This window comes from Mytilus trossulus, chromosome 3, assembly GCF_036588685.1.
Source record: "Mytilus trossulus isolate FHL-02 chromosome 3, PNRI_Mtr1.1.1.hap1, whole genome shotgun sequence".
In the NCBI taxonomy this organism is placed as follows: domain Eukaryota; kingdom Metazoa; phylum Mollusca; class Bivalvia; order Mytilida; family Mytilidae; genus Mytilus; species Mytilus trossulus.
In genome coordinates, this window is record NC_086375.1 from 80,906,882 (window position 1) to 80,924,210 (window position 17,329).

General features: G+C 31.2%; 1 protein-coding gene across 1 annotated transcript; it reads left to right on the top strand.

The window, feature by feature from the left end:
• The first annotated feature begins 6,464 nt into the window (after positions 1-6,464).
• Positions 6,465-15,230, top strand: LOC134709765 (mannan endo-1,4-beta-mannosidase). The gene is made up of 7 exons (XM_063569914.1): positions 6,465-6,553; positions 10,596-10,644; positions 11,998-12,186; positions 13,238-13,658; positions 14,166-14,319; positions 14,621-14,692; positions 14,983-15,230. Exons 2-7 carry the CDS (start codon positions 10,605-10,607, stop codon positions 15,208-15,210), a joined length of 1,104 nt encoding a protein of 367 aa, XP_063425984.1. The 5' UTR covers positions 6,465-6,553; positions 10,596-10,604; the 3' UTR covers positions 15,211-15,230.
• The last annotated feature ends 2,099 nt before the right edge of the window (positions 15,231-17,329 follow it).

Here is a 17,329-nt window from a genome sequence, read left to right on the forward strand (position 1 = left end):
GAAAGGATATGACAATGACAAGCATTATTATTATATAGAGAACATTAAGGGATAACTAGAAGAGACAAGATAGTATCTGGTCAACTTTAAATGAGGAGCTACAATATTAGTTGTAGAACAATGAGTATTTTTAAGATCTTTTGTTGTTGATTATATTTTTGTTTACATGCAATTATTGACGATATAAATTGGTTTACAATAGAGAAAGGTTTTCTAAAAATACAGAACTCTAAGGTGAAAATAAATAAAAGAACCAGGGAAGTTCATAATACAGGACAAAACCAAATACTCCACAATATCAACCATCGTAACCGACAGGAAACAAATGTCATATTCCTGACTTGGGACACACATTTTCTGAAGAAAATCGTGGGTTAATCTTCCACTTGACAGTTGTTTATAATTCAAATTGACAATATTGTGTTCGCGATAAAAACAAACATATATTTTACAACAAAAAGAGAGCCAGAAATGTAGCATTTACATTATGCGAAATACTTCCATACGATCTGGGACTGATAGTCACCTCTATGCATTTTTATCATAAGTATATATGCTATTGATTAATGTGGGGATTTACCGTAAGATCTGATGTAACGCAATAATAATGGGGATTCACATGTTGAACGATCGAATGATAGCATATTGAAAATTTAATAAACGAAGCTAGAACAAATTACGGTGCAAAAATTGCAGAAAAATATATTTGTTGTTTTAATCACGTCAGAACTTTCGATTTTCCAACTTTCCTCTGGTTAATACATTTTTCAAATTTCAAAAATGCAAACCACCGGTTACCGGAATGCAAATTTTAAATTCATATATAAACATATTACAAATATACCATTGATGGAATACAACGGTATATTCTAATAGGACGGGTTCTTTCGCTTTGTACACACCATCGTGATAGAATTCTCGATATATCTATACATAGCGCATACTCAGAGATATACATAATAAAAGATGTTACAATATACCTCCCACGTAAATCCACATGAATCGGACCTTATTTTCAAACCCTATGCCGATTTTATTGTTAAAAAATTGCAATTGAAAAAAGATTACAGAACCCTTATTCGTAATTTGATGCATAACAAAACGAATTATCGCAAAAGAGCTCGGAATAATCTACAAAATAAAAATGAATTAAAATTCTGCGAAATCCCTTTAATGCTTTTTGGACATTTAAGTAATTTCAAAACATGTCGTCATCAAAATGAAACGCTAAAACTGAAGGTTTTTCCATTACGTAAACCATCAAAATTCGAATAATATTACATTGAACTGGATTTTGATTATTTTCTATTGTATTGCATTCTTCGCATATTTACTAATTTCAGCAACATGTCAGCAACATGTCAACTTTTAAATTTGACGGTAGCTTAAGTGAAAAACATGTAAACTCAAAATGGGATTGCTAGGTTTGAGAATTTAAAGAGTTAAGCAACTTTTTATCTAGCGGTAATTTACGAAATAATTTATGCAAGCTACAGACTTATTAGAATGTTTTAATTTTATCTAATAGGGTGTAAAAATAACAGCCACACACAAGGTATTCATACCTTCGCTTCAGTTTTTTAATGACCGTATTTGTTCTATTAACGCTAAAAATAAAATTCGAATATCACAGTCCAGGCCATGTGTAAAATTCAAACAAATCTATGGCTTCCATGAAATATTTCTTAAATAAAATTTGCACTGAACAGCAGGCAATGCTGTTATACCAATGATTTTTGAAATAAATATGATAAATTGTGCATGCTATAAAAAGCTTTGCAGTTAACTGACGTAAAGGTTCCTTAAGAAATCAATAGAATATGAAGCTTTTTAAAACAAAAATATATCACCAATCAGACAACTAAAAAGACGAAAGGTCTTAGATTAAATTTCAATGAATAGTTCAGCCACATGGAATACACGATATGAAAAGTGACCCATGAGATTGTGCTGTAAAAAGAGGCAACAGTAGTATACCGCTGTTCAAAACTCATAAATCCATGGACAAAAAACAAAATTGGGGAAACAAAATAAAACCGGGTGAAACGCATTAAATATAAGAGGAGAACAACGACACAACAATAAAATGTAACACACACAGAAACGGGCCAAGCATCAAACAAAATCCCACTAAATATAACATCAAAACCAAATACATGAATTTGGGATAGACAAGTACCGTGACACGTCTTATCGCAATGAGAATTTATACTGAAAAATAAGAGAAAACAAACGACGCAACGTTAAAATGTAACACACAGAGAAACGTACTATAATATAACAATGGCCATATTCCTAACTTGGTAAAGGACATTTTTAAAGGAAAAAATTATGGGTTGAACCTTATTTTGTGGCATGCCAAACCTCCCTTTTTTATGGCCATGTGAAATATAACATCAAAATGACAACACTACACCACAGGACTAAAATATAAATAAATTGGAGAACACAATTGACAAAGAAACACACGAACAAAAGTCAACAAAAGGCTACAAGTTCAAAGTTTTAATACGCCAGAAGTGCATTTTGTCCACACAAGACCCAGATTCAAAAGTTTGAAAGCCGAAACAAGTACAAAGTTGAACAGCATCGAGGACTAAAAGATCAATAAAGTAGTGCCAAAAACGGTCAGGGTTTTATGTTAGTTATGAGAACATCCCAACCTTACTTCCAAAAACCCATATGAAGCTGTGATATTGTAAAGATATAAGTAAAAATCTAATCAATTTATGAAAGAAAATACAAGTAACCTTAGTTTGAAATTCAGGGGAAATTAACCCTACCTCCAAATTCGTGTGAATAAACATTTAAAAAGTGACATGTCAAGGACTTCTAAAATGGGATTAAGGGCGAAAGGGATATATGATCTCTGTGTTATTGACATAATAAGGAACATCAACTAGTAAATACTTCATATAATACATCCTATAGGATATTGACATGAAGAAAAAAACTAGTGGTAACTTTTGTAACTGCTTTGAGGCATGATTTAAAAATTCAACACTAGTTTGGGTTTCATATCATCAATTTTCCTGAGGACGTAAGATTATCCTTTAAAAGCTTTAACATCGTCCACGTAAATATCATATTACTATAATTATAATGATTACAATTATAGGGGATAGATATTTCAAAACTGGAAATTACACTAAAATGAAAAGATAATTATCATTATTTTTACTCTTTGACCCCATAGAATATTTGCTTAATTGTGAATTTTAAAAAAGATATTCATTAGGAGAAAGAATTTTTGAAATTTAATTCATAAATAATGAACTGTTAATCTATTTCTTTACAAAAAATAGTGCATTGACCCTTTGTGTTTAGTTTGCTAACTATTTTTCCTAAAAAAAAATATTTGTCGTTTTCATTTCAAAATTAATGTTTAGTTTCTTTCTTTTCTTTTGTGATTTCTACCAAAAGACTACAATTTGTAAATTGGAATTAAACCCTGCTTTTGTTATTTGGTAAATAATAGAGTGTAAAGCGTATTTATATCTAAAGTTGACAAATTCTTTGAAAAAATAACCCCAATTTTCAAAGGTTCAGTTACTGAAGTATTGAATAAATCAAATGAATATCAAAATAACTTTATCGCATCGTGTTATAGGGCAATAAAACATGTCTGGGTCGATGGTCAATGCCAATGCTGGTGGACGTTTCGACCCCGAGGGTATCACCAGCCCATTAGTCAACACTTCGGTGTTGACATGAATATCAATAACGTGGTCATTTTTATAAATTTCCTGTTTACAAAACTTTAAATTATTCGAAAAACTAAGGATTATCTTATACCAGGCATAGATAACCTTAGCTGTATCGGGCACAACTTTTTTGGAATTTTGGATCCTCAATGCTCTTCAACTTTGTACTTGTTTGGCTTTATAAATATTTTGATATGAGCGTCACTGATGAGTCTTATGTAGCCGAAACGCTCGTCTGGCGTACTTAGTTATAATCCTGGTACCTTTGAAAACTAAATGGTCCATTTGTTTTGGATTTGTTTGACTTTGAAATAAATGAAAGAACAAATGCAGCCAGACTAAAATGCTGGATTATATAGTTTCTAAAAGGATTTTAAGGACAAAAAAGATATATATGTACATGTAATCTTAGTTAAATCATTAATCATTTTAGATATGTGTGTGTGTTGTGTATAGAAACTGTAAAAAAAATAGCTTTTGGCTTACAAACGGGAGATAATGAGAACAAAAGGACGTAGTTTTAAGACACTTCAGACACATGTCGAAAACAAAAAAATCAAAGAAGCCCGATCATGTAATGTCACATTCAGATATGTTGATGAATTTCTTTCCAATAATAACTTTTCTGATTATGTTCTATTAACATATCCCCGAAAAAAACTATAAATTAAGCAAATAACATGGTTTCCTCAGCCTCATTTTTGACATGTACTTCGAATTTGACACAAGTGGTCATTCAATACCAGCATCTAACACACGCGAGAAGATTTTAACTCATAAATTTTCTACACCTTAGCGTCAGCTTACCAACTTTACCTGCATATGAGAAATGCCTTTCCCAACCCGTTCAGTATTCAAGAGCTTGCAGCTGCTTATCAGATTTATTGAACGTCGCCATTGTCTGGGTAGAAAGTTGACGAGCCAATTTTTTGTCAAAGAACGTCGTCTCGTCTTGATTCTAAAAAAACATCTTTGAATATACCAAGACGTTGTTGAAAAATATTCCGTATCATCTTCACAAAAAGTACATTATGGTCTTGAAGTATATAGTTTGAGTACCGACGTTGTTTATATTCTGAATTACTTGTTAAAGTTCGCCTTTTTTGGTCCTTTTGTATTTTCAATCTTTACTGTTTATCCATTTCTTATAATATACTTATTACTTTGATTGGTACTTATGAATCACTCCATCATTGTGCTTTTGTCAATTTTTAGTTCTTGTTTTTCATTTTTGCTTATGTACTTTGTCTATATGTCATTTTTATGTTTCTTTGTTGTTACAGTTTATGCATGATGATAAAGATTATATTACAATGTTAACTGCAGTATCAACATTTTAATTTTCAACTGTTGTGTCTGCTTGTTTTTCTAACACACTGTTGTCAATATATATAATGGAACTGTATGCGACTTTCAGAGAAGTTACATGTTTGGCTAACTATACAACCATGAGAACATGAGAAATGACACAGCCATTTGACGATTAAGTTTGTATTTTTGGTTTAGTTTAATTATTTTCTTTAACAAAATGCTCAGATCCGTTTTCGCTTCAAATTAGAGAATAAAAATAAACACAAAGATACCACCGCTAGTAATATGACTATCATATATCACTTAACGTGTAGCCCTAAGAAGTTCTTCATAGATATTTATATCATATTACATTCAACGTTAACAGTTGGAATTATTTTGATAGGGAAAAAACACACACGGTAATAAAAGTCAAAATTTAATTCACTTTTTTATCTTACTTTCATGTCCACAAATGGCATCAAACACCGTTATTAAAATTATAATCATTATAATTCCTCTTATAGAATAAAACATTGATTAAATCCTAAATCAATTAAATTTTCAAATATACAACAAAGAGAATGGTAATAGGTTTCATATTATAAATCATAACAGGTCACTTCTTTAAAGAGAATCTATGCTAAATGTATCGAAAGTCTGAAGCATAGATTACAAAAAGTCCAAAAGTTGGCAATCTGGAAAAACTAAAATAAGTAAAAGTAAATTGTTGTTCTTTTCTAAATTTGTAAACAAAAAAGTTATTTTTATGTAGAAAGTTATAGCAACAGACAATAACGTTTTTTAATTTTTCGGACTTTTTATGAAATACGTGTTTGAGATCTACAACTTGATTCCACGGTAAATACCATATTACTACATGGTATGAATTGTATAATTGCTCATAAAATTATCTAACTGGCAGAGACTGGTAACATTCTTTGATATGTTTAAATTTTTTTTATCTCATGTCTAAAACTCCGATTATTTTTTCTGTCTACAAGGAGGAGAAGATTGAAACATTTACTACCAATAAAGCTATATAGATTTATAAGGAAACTTCATAAATAAATAAATATTCAGGACATAGGTTCCAATGAAATATGGCCTAGAATGAAATTGTTCATTTGAAAAATGAGTAGGCACATCTAGATTTATATCTGGAATGAAATTGTGCATCAAAAGAATAGGAAAAACCTGAAAGAAAACCTCCTCAAAACCCACGATTGTGATATGGTCCAAACAGAACATGTTTACGTTCTGTTCTTGCATTATTAAAAATTGTGCATACGTCTGTAATGTGGTGTTAGTTTTTACTTAGAACACACATATTATTTGACTAAACGCAACGCGCGTCTAATGCTATAAAAAACATTTTTGTTTATATTTAAAGCCTGTATCTATGTTAAAGTTCCCTTTTTATTAAATCTTAACATAGTATATATATATAGTCCATAGATAAGATATAATGGAACTTCGTGTATTATACCGGTTATTTATATAGATATAATCTGATTACCTTAGGCCAGAAACTTTGTAGGTTCATGTTCTAGCAGTAGGTAAGACATGTCAAATTTTCACGTTTTGACTAAATATGTTTTAATTGTATTTCTTCTGAAAAAAGTAAAATCACAAAAATACTGAACTAAGAGGAAAATCAATTCGGAAAGTCCATAATCACATGGCAAAATCAAATAACAAAACGCATCAAAAACGAATAGAAAAGAACTGTCATATTTCTGACTTGGTACAGGCATTTTCAAATGTAGAAAATGGTGGATTAAACCTGGATCTATAGCGCTAGCCCTCTCACTTTAATGACATACTCGTCAAATTCCGTTATATTAACATTGATGCGTTAAAAAACAGACACGTTGTTTAAAGCCTGATATTAATGATGAGTCGTTAATTTGTTAGTGAGGCATAAAATGTGAATTGTATTAATGTCAAGAAAAAATGCCAAAAAAAAAAAAGAAAAAAAAGAAAAATGCCAATTTTTTTGTATCTCACTTGTCAAATCTCAATCCAAATAGTATCACATTTACTAAGTTTTACAGTATAACGCATTTATCCCCAATGCTCTTTAACTTTGCACTGGTTTGGCTTATACCTATTTTGATTTGAGCGTCACTGATGAGTCTTATGTAGACGAAATGCGCGTCTGGTGTATTGCATTAAGATCCTGGTATCTTTGATAACTATTATGTGTTTATTTTGAGCTTTAAATAATACTATGTCTGATATCTTACCATATGACTAAAATGATATCGTTGAAGAATGTTTGGCAAACTGATGTATTAAAAGGACATATAAACAAACCTTAATTGCATTAGGTGTGTATATTCTCTTTTTCGTTCATGCATGTTTAAACTTAACCCACATTAATATAATGGTTGTGTTGTATAAATAAAACCTGCTCTGACAGAGTTGGTATGGGAAACAAAAAGGGTTATGTATCACCATCACGAACTGGTTAACCGATACGACGGTGTCTCAATTCAAGAACGACATATTTTCGAAGTATCAAATCTTTAAATACCAGAATAGTCGTCTTATCTGAAGTCATATCGATTGTGTCACATTTTGTCATCTGTACATTTTGATTGAGTGTGGATTCACATGGCTGATGGTACATGTATAAAATGACATAACCTCTTGAAACAAGTGGTCTTATATCGTTTGGAAATCTTCGACACCTAGTTGTTAATTCTTATTTATTTGATTTGAAACATCGGTTAACTACTATCTGTTTAATTAATTTATCATTCAAGTCTTTAGTTCTAAACTTCAAATGGCTTTACTTATTTCTCTGCCTGTCAATTGAAAGCATAAGTTTAACTCTTATATTTCTAAAAATAGGGAATACAGAAGCAACTAAAAGAGGGGCGAAAGATACCAGAGGGACATTCAAACTTATACACTGACAACGCAAAACTGGTTAAAACTTAATTATTTTCTATATATCTTCTTCTTCTTTTCTGTATTTTCCTCCTGCTAATGAGGAGCACATCCAAACGGATTTTAAGAATTAGTTGGCTTATATTACACGGGCACAAATATCAATATAGAATGTGAGCCTTATGTTACACGGCACAATATGCTCCATTTTTAAAGTATTCCACATAGAATGTTATTTCAAAACTTCTATCATAAAACTATTGACAGTTTTAAATGTTAATATATACAGACTAAAAATTTCAAACTGAAATCTTTAAAGGCTAAAAAGATATCATATAAACGGTTTTGTAATCAGCACAACATAGCAAGACAAGGCCACTAATATTTGCTACTTTTATTCTAGCAAGCAAGCCAATCCACACAGATTAAGCCATTCAATAATGCTATAGTTAAGCATGTTAAAGTCCAAGCACACAGATGATATATAAACGATAGCTATTGATTAGTCACCATGGTTAATACTTAGGATATACATGTTCACTGTTGTTTATCTATGTTCATTCCGTTCAGACGCTTCACATGCATATCATAGCACATTTTACGAGATGTTGACTCTTTATTGTTCATAAGCTCTACATTATAATGTAGATATTCTCCAGTGAGTTTCCTACAGTCTGTTATCAACTGGCATATAATGTCTCTATCACGGAACTTGCTATTCCACTGAATACTTCCAATTTTGTTCACTATCTCTTGCTTGATGGTTCCATAGTGTTTTCTGCGGATACCTTCAAGAACAGGACATCCTGTAATAAAATGAATAAGGTTTTCTTCTTCAATCCTGCAAATGGGGCAGATTGAGTCAGCATTTTCTATTTGAAATTTTGCCTTATTAGCTTGAAGCATGTAAGTTCCAGTAAGAATTCATGCCTTAATTATTGCCCTTTTTGTTTCTCCTGGTAGATTCAGAGCTGTATTCCACACTGCATGAGTTTCTCCAATATTTATAGAGTTAATATCCAGGCGATGAAGAGTTGATTTTTGAGAGATTTCTTTTTTTATCCATTCTTGCCAAAATTTTATGATTGCAGATCTTGTTGTATGTTTCCAGTTAATTTTAGTTGGTGTGTTTTCAAAAATTTCTTCTATAGTAGGCAGATTATATTTATTTAGAATAGAGTCAGTTCTTTCTAGAAAAGTTCCTTGATTTACTTGCAGACGGTATTGTCGTATTAAAATTTCTTTTAGGTTTTGATTTTCTGATGTAAGAATGGAATGAAGAAGACTCAATTGACGTTTGTGAAGCTCAGCTTCAAGTGGAAGGGCACCAAGTAATGCAAAAATTGCCACTGAGGCTGTTCTGGCAGGCAGAGATTGAATGTTTCTCAGGAATGTTGAATGGAAGTCGCTGAGTGCTTTTAGTTGCCTTGCATTTATCGGAAGGACCCCTAAACTGTAAAGGAGACGAGGCAATATATATATTCTGTATATATTGTAGGACACTCGTGGGTTCATACCATTTGTTCCATGAACGCCTGTTTTCATCAGCGAATAAGATGTTCTTCGTGCCAGACTTATTCTTTCATCAACATTTAACATATTTTCATTTTTGGAAGATCTTGTTAATCAATAGAAGATTATGTGGTAGTGTTGTATGAACGAAACCAATGTCATTACAAATTACGGTAAAATTTATTTTTGGAGTTCAAGTTTGTGTGGGTTTTTTTTTATTTATAACTTTACATCATGCACAGTCAAACTGACACTTCTCTTCAGTAGTTGACCTTTTGGTTCTTGTTGTCCAAAATAGGCATATTACCATACTTTATTTACTTCCACATTCAAAGCTGACCATACGTTACTGTAATTTCAAGCATTAAGCACAAAAACCTCTAATGGGGATTAAGAATTTTAAAAACAGATATAATTCTAAAATTATTAACTTAATTCTGGAATATTAAAACCTTCAATCAACAACTAGATAAGTATCAACTAGTTTACTATAATAGCAAATTATTCTAATGGATGTACGTAAGCTGTAAACTTTATGTATACATTAGAAATCTGATACACGACTGTACTGACCATTTTCTGTAATGCGAACTGTTATTCCATTACGTATAAATAACATCCTGATTCTATTCTTTCTTATGGTGTAAATTATGAAGTGTTTGAGTTTATTTAGGCAACAGTGGACGAGTGGATATTTTGTTTTGCTTTGGATTAATAGACTTGTTTTTAAAATAGTATTATTAGTATTTATCTTACTGCACCAAATACGCAACTAGAAAAATCCATACGCATTTAAACACGTAGTGTCTCTTTGGTGATGTTTAGGGCCATAAAATATGAAAATTTAAAACCCTATACAAACTTTGAAGTGCTGATATAAATTCAAAAACTGAACAAAAAGCTTAAATTCGGATAAGGAATCAAACTCAATAAGGATTAATAAAGTATTTATCAGTGTCTTTTGTTGTTTAAAAATTAAGACAAAAAGCACTCCACAATATTGAAGTTAGAAACATCAATCCTTACTAGAAAGCCTAGACGGGTTATTTTGCTCTCATATATAACATACATTAAAATATCTGCTTTTTCATGTAGGGGGTAAAGAATGGATAATTGTGACATTTCATCAAAATACTTTTTCAACATTTTTTTGTATTTTGCGTAATACCTGCCTGTATTTTTGTATTGTAGATTAGCAGAATGCTGTTGACTGCCTTAGCTGTACTATTTGCATTAACAGGTTGTCCATTACATGATATTCAATTCAAAATGCATAACGTTTTAATAGATGCGATCCAACCGACTTTTACTTGTAGAACATCACTAATGAATAATTCATCAGTGCAAATTCTTCCTTTTTTATACGAACCTTAAGTCTCAATATATAATTTGGAAAGAATATTTCCCTTCTAAAAATATCTCCAAACCGCCCTTTATTTCTCACTTTATTATATGTTGTTTATACATATTCAAACATTCTTCTTCTATGCATTCAATGTGACTATTGTATTAGTGTGTCATGTGCCAATGAATATACAATATAAGGTTAATGTCAGAAAAAAAATATTTTATTAAAAATGTATGAGGCTGAGAAACTGTGGAAGGGCTAGGTTCTACCGATCTCTTCTCCAGTTTTACGCCGAGTCGCAAAGTATTTATTTTTCTGACATTGACCTTATATTGTTTTTATACTGTAAATCAAATAAAAACAGTGATAACTATTGAAATTGTAAAACTTATTTCATACTTATTTCATCCTTTAAGGAACCCATAATTGTGGAAATAATTTTCCAGGATGAAATTGACATTGCACAAAGTAAAGCTGTGTTACTTTATTTAGAAAAAAACAGCTAGTTGCAGTATAAGTCATATTAGAAGGCAAGAGGCATATCCTTTAAAGGTCACAACAATAGCTCTAGTTTAAACTGCTGAACATTTCAATAAATAGATAACGACTAAAACAAAGTTCATACAGATTTATAAGAAAGTTCTGTGAACTCATTTAGATTGTTGAAAAAACTTGTTGTTTACAATCAAGTTTCAGCAGGTTATCAAATCTCATCAAAACTTTAAAACTATCTGTATAAACTAACAACCATTAAACAATGTTAAAAAAAACCCATTAAACTGTAGAAAATAAGCTTTAAAGGCCCCAAAAATGACTACCTATGGTTGTTACATCTCAACAGAAATTAATATCGTTTACAGCTACGGTTTGTCAAAAAACGACTCGAGTTACAATTATTTTTCGTTAAACTATCTAGTCAAACTTAAATGATAGATAATTTTTTTAATGATTACAAATAAACTTCTCTTCATTTGATTAATTATCATTATTATTATTATTATTATTATTATTATTATTATTATTATTATTATTATTATTATTATTATATTCTACAAAATAAGATTCAATCACAAAAAGCACAGACTTAAAAGGCATATAAGAACAAACATAAAAATAATTAACAGACGATTTCAGTTTTATATATTGAAGAACTAATTCCTCTATCTACATCACGACTTTTAACGTTTTTCTATTTAATGTGTTTGTCTAGCTTTTTCTAACTTTTATTTGTTACTTTTTTTCAAGGATGTCAAGCCAGACTGAGTGTGAGTGGGACCAATCTAAATTACAACGGACATCACATATTTCTATCTGGTGCCAATCAAGCGTGGGTCAACTATGCACGCGACTTTGGCCATAACCAATACAGCAAAGGAAAATCAACTTTTGAATCAACACTGAGTGACATACAGAGCCATGGTGGAAATTCTGTCAGTAAGTGGAATAGGTGGTGCGGTTTTTATCGTTGGTGGTAATAACTATGTCATCCAACTGTTTTGTTTAGATTTGTATATTTTTTTTAATTTTACTTAAAAATTCAACTGTTAACTAAAGGTAGCACAACACAAAGAATTTTTTACTTGCTATCTCCAATCTTTAAAATGCCGTTACTGTTTTAAGACTGCATATAAATTAATAAAAGAGGTCTATATAGATAGATAAAAAAGATTATTCTTTTAAATGAATTCAATATTTTTGTTATGCAATCATTATGTAATCAATTATAATGCAATTAATAGCATCTTGGTCAGTTCATTTGAAAGAATTTACTCTATCATCTTTATAACTATATAGGAAATTTTAACGAAATCTTAATCAACACAATAGGAGCTACAAAAGGGTGTCTGAAAGTATTGCTATAGTATTCCATTCTCTCATAAATCTCTAATTAGTGAAAACATCCTTACCACATAAAAGTAGATAATATTTGATTAGGTGTAAAATGTTATCAAACATTCTATACAAAATCTGGGACACACTTTTGTAGATAACGGCTCTTGGAACAACATATAATTAAATCAACCCTCTCGGGATATCCATGAAGCAACTAATTTCAATTGAAAGTGAAAAGTTCTTGTAAAATTTTTTAGACACAGTTTACATTATAATTGATTACATAATTGTTATATAATACAAACAATGCATTTTTTTGAAAGAGTAATTTGTTAGCTATCCATAAATACCACTTCTATAAATGTTTAGGCATTATAAAGAAAGTTACAGCATTTTAAAACTGAGGAATTGGAGGTATAAAATCTTTTATTGTGCTACCTTATATTTTTGTAAATTGTAATTATTTGAAAGGAACTATGTTAAGTTGGTATTTACTTTTGAAGTGCTCTATAATATGTGAAAGAAAGGGTATCAACCGACGTGATATAAATTGCCAATGGTTTTTTTTTTTTAATTTTAACTTTACATATGAAGGATGTTTAATATAATTTTTGTTCACGATATACTAATTTTGAAAATTAAAAATGAATAGGAGTGTGGCTGCATATTGAAGGGGAATCAACACCCGAGTTTGACAACAATGGATACGTAACTGGTATAGACAATACATTGATCAGTGACATGAGGGCTTATCTTCAGGCTGCCCAGAGACATAATATTTTAATCTTCTTTACTCTCTGGAACGGTGCCGTAAAACAGAGTACACATTATCGTCTAAATGGACTCATTGTTGATACACGAAAACTTCAGTCATACATAGACCATGCTCTCAAACCAATGGCTAACGCTTTGAAAAATGAAAAGGCCCTGGGAGGATGGGATATAATGAATGAACCCGAGGGTGAAATTAAACCAGGCGAAAGCAGTTCCGAGCCTTGTTTTGACACAAGACATTTATCAGGATCTGGTGCAGGATGGGTTGGACATTTATATAGTGCTCAGGAGATCGGCAGGTTAATGAATTTGTGATACTGATTGATATTTTGCAAAGGGAACATTAATGTTGAATGAGAAAACTAGGGCAAAGTATGGAAGAGGGATAAAAGATACCAGAGGGACTAATAAATAAAAAAATTAACTGATAATGTCATTTCTAATAAAAAAAATAAAAAAAAGACAAACAGAAAAACAATAGTACACAAGACAAAACATAGAAACTAAAGACTACGCAACACGAACCCCATCAATAATTTATGGTGATAGTTTTCCAAATCTGGCACCCCTCGTGTTGCTTGTGTTATAGACGAGGACAAAACAGTTATCTACTGTTTGAAAAAGCTATGCCTGTGACAGGGACTGGATAATACTTATGTAAACATTACCCAAGTGAACTTGTTTTTGCTCTGGCACACTCTTTTATAATGACATTAATGGTACCATTTTTCTGATATATTATTACCTTGATTGTTTTGTAAAATTATAAAAAAAATTATTTGTAATGTGACTTGCTTTAAATTTAGATTTGTGAACTGGCAAGCAGCAGCTATCAAGGAGGTTGACCCAGGAGCAATGGTTACAGTTGGATCATGGAACATGAAAGCTGACACTGATGCCATGGGATTTCATAACTTGTATAGTGATCACTGTCTTGTCAAAGCAGGAGGAAAGCAAAGCGTAAATTACTGATTATACCGATTTTCTTTACAATTTTTTTACTTTTCAGGTTTCAAATTTTTACTACCTGATCTTTTTTGTTTAATTTGAATATATCTGTAAATAATAAATAGTTATTTTACATTCCTGTTAATATTATTACAGCGACCTATAATTTTTAATGTATGTGTCATTTGGTCTCTTGTGGAGAGTTGTCTCATTGGAAATCACACCACATCTTCAATTTTATAAGTAAAAACTTGCCTTCTAAAAATACATTTCATTTCAATAATTTTAACATTTAATCATTATTACTCAACAGGGCACTCTGTCGTTTTATCAAGTTCATACCTACGACTGGCAAAATCATTTTGGGAATGAATCTCCTTTCAAAGTACGTATTTTTATTTCACTTTGGTGTTTGCAAAAGTATGTTTTTTCTTGAATCAAACTCATTCATTTTATAAAAGAATATAATAAATATATCAACTGCGCTATTGGATTTCTTCTTTCCCATAGCGACATCTTGTAACATGGAACTTTTTTTTAAACTATCAAATAAAATTTAATAATATACAACAATGACACTTTGACTGCTTTCAATAGAAATGTTTAGAACGAACAGAAAGGGCTGGCCTGAGTCTTTGGGGACAAGGATATTCAATATGTGGTTTTCTTTTCCAGCATTCATTTTCCAACTTCCGACTTAAAAAGCCTATGGTAATTGGCGAATTCAATCAAGAACACGGTGCTGGTATGTCGAGTGAATCCATGTTTGAATGGGCATATACAAAAGGTTATTCCGGTGCCTGGACTTGGAGCAGGACTGATGTCAGCTGGAATAATCAACTACGCGGAATACAGCATCTGAAATCTAGAACTGACCACGGACAAGTTCATTTTGGTCTTTAATAAAAACTCCATAACATTTCCGTTTTTTTTATAAAGTGCTGAAAAGGTTACTCATTGACTAGGTATATAAAAAGGAAGGAATATTGAAAACTCAAAAAAAAAATGGATAATGAATTCCTTGTGGTCGGCTATTGTAATGAATGTCGCTTGAAAAAACAAACAGATATTTCATTTGAAAAATGTGGTAATCATACTACATCTCCTTATTCTAATATATGTACCATGTAATTTGTGTTTTTAAATCCATGTAAGACTTTAAAATGCAGTTAGACATTTTTCATACATTCTGAAATAAATATATATAAATATGTATTAGAGACACCAATAATGTATCGCGTTCAAATATGGTATCTCCATTTCAAAAGGTATATATTAAAATCAGTATAAGCTCTAAATGGAGCGATACTTGATGTTTCAAAAAAGTCACAATGCATATGCAGGTCAACAACTAAGGATCTGTATATACATTTGATATCAGTTATGAGTTGTTTTGCCTTTTCAACCCTACAAACATTGAAAGATATGAACGATGAAATTACATTTTCTCAATTTTGCAAAGACTGCAAAGGGTTGATACGTCCCTATTTTAAAGATAAAAAAAAAAAAAAAAAGCTAATGAATTGAAGTTATCACTGTAAATTGTTTCCTGCACATTTTCACAATGCTTAAGTAGTTGCTTACCTGAATGATACTACAAACGAAGAGGTACGCCTGACAGAAGAATAAAGAATAGGTAAGCGTTTTTGATAGATTTATTTGTATGTTTATTTCAATTTTTTAGTCAATTGTGCTGTATGTCTGTAAGTCCAGCAGCTAAGTCCAATATTTTGGGACAATTGATCACTTAATGGTAAAAGCATGAAACTTTGCACAGTGTTAGTTATGATGCTTATAAACATTTTTTGATATGGAGCCATCAAAAAAAAATCCACAATGGCCGCCAATTTCAAAATGGCTGCCAACAGTGATGAAGCTGAGTCCAAAAATATAGTATTATTTATCAATTGAAAATAAAAGCACACCACAATGCATATTGCTAGTAATGATGGTACTTAATATTTTATGAATATGGAAAAATAAAAAAATAATTCTATAATGGCCACCAATTCAAAATGGCCGCCCACAGTCATGAGACGGAGTCCAAAAATAAGGTACAATTTATCAATTGAAAATAAAAGCACACCACAATGCATATTGCTAGTAATGATGCTTATTAATCTTTAACGAATATTGAACAATCAAAAATAATCACAAAATGGCCGACAAATTCAAAATGGCGGCCAATAGTCATAAGGGCAGAATTAAAAAAAATAGTTAAATTGAACATTGAAAATAAAATCACAAAACATTGTATATTGCTAAATATGATGCTAATTTATCTTTTCTGAATATGGAAAACAATTCGATAATGGCCGACATATTTAAAATGGCCACCACAAGTCTTATTTTTAAACATTATATCGTGTATATCTGGAAAGCCATTAACAATTAACAAATAGTTGAGTTTTGCGAAAATTTCAAGATTTCAGGTCATCATCTTGAATTACATACATTTTGTTTGTCTTTTTGACTTTTTTTATTCAAGCGTCACTGATACGTCATTTGTAGACGAAACACGCGTCTGGCATACAGAAGTTATCCACAAGGAATATAGTAACAAAAGACTCATTCCATGGTACAGTTATATCTTTATTCCAACATATTTCAGAGGATGCTCAAGGCGTTGTTCAAGCATTGGACCAATCTGAAACTATGTCAGTCAAAGAGAGTTTCTCTTTTACCAGAGAGTTATTCAAACCTTCCACCAGCTGTACTAAGATTTAACGAACCAGATATTCCATTAGTTGAAGGAGAACTTTCAATTGATATGTTCTCATTTCCAGCTGCATTTAAAGGGGAATTCAAATGGCTGAAACATGTTGCAGAAAATTCAAGTGTTAGGGCTACAGTGGGTACAAATATTTCATGGTCCGCCTATCATGCTGCAGTCCTGCAAGATGGGAATAAACTACCAGCAGTGTCTGCCCTTTTACCTCTGTTTCATGAGCAAGAAAAATCTGTTGCAATGATACGACACTCATTGAACATTATTCGTAGCGCTGTTAGAAAGCTAAATCCA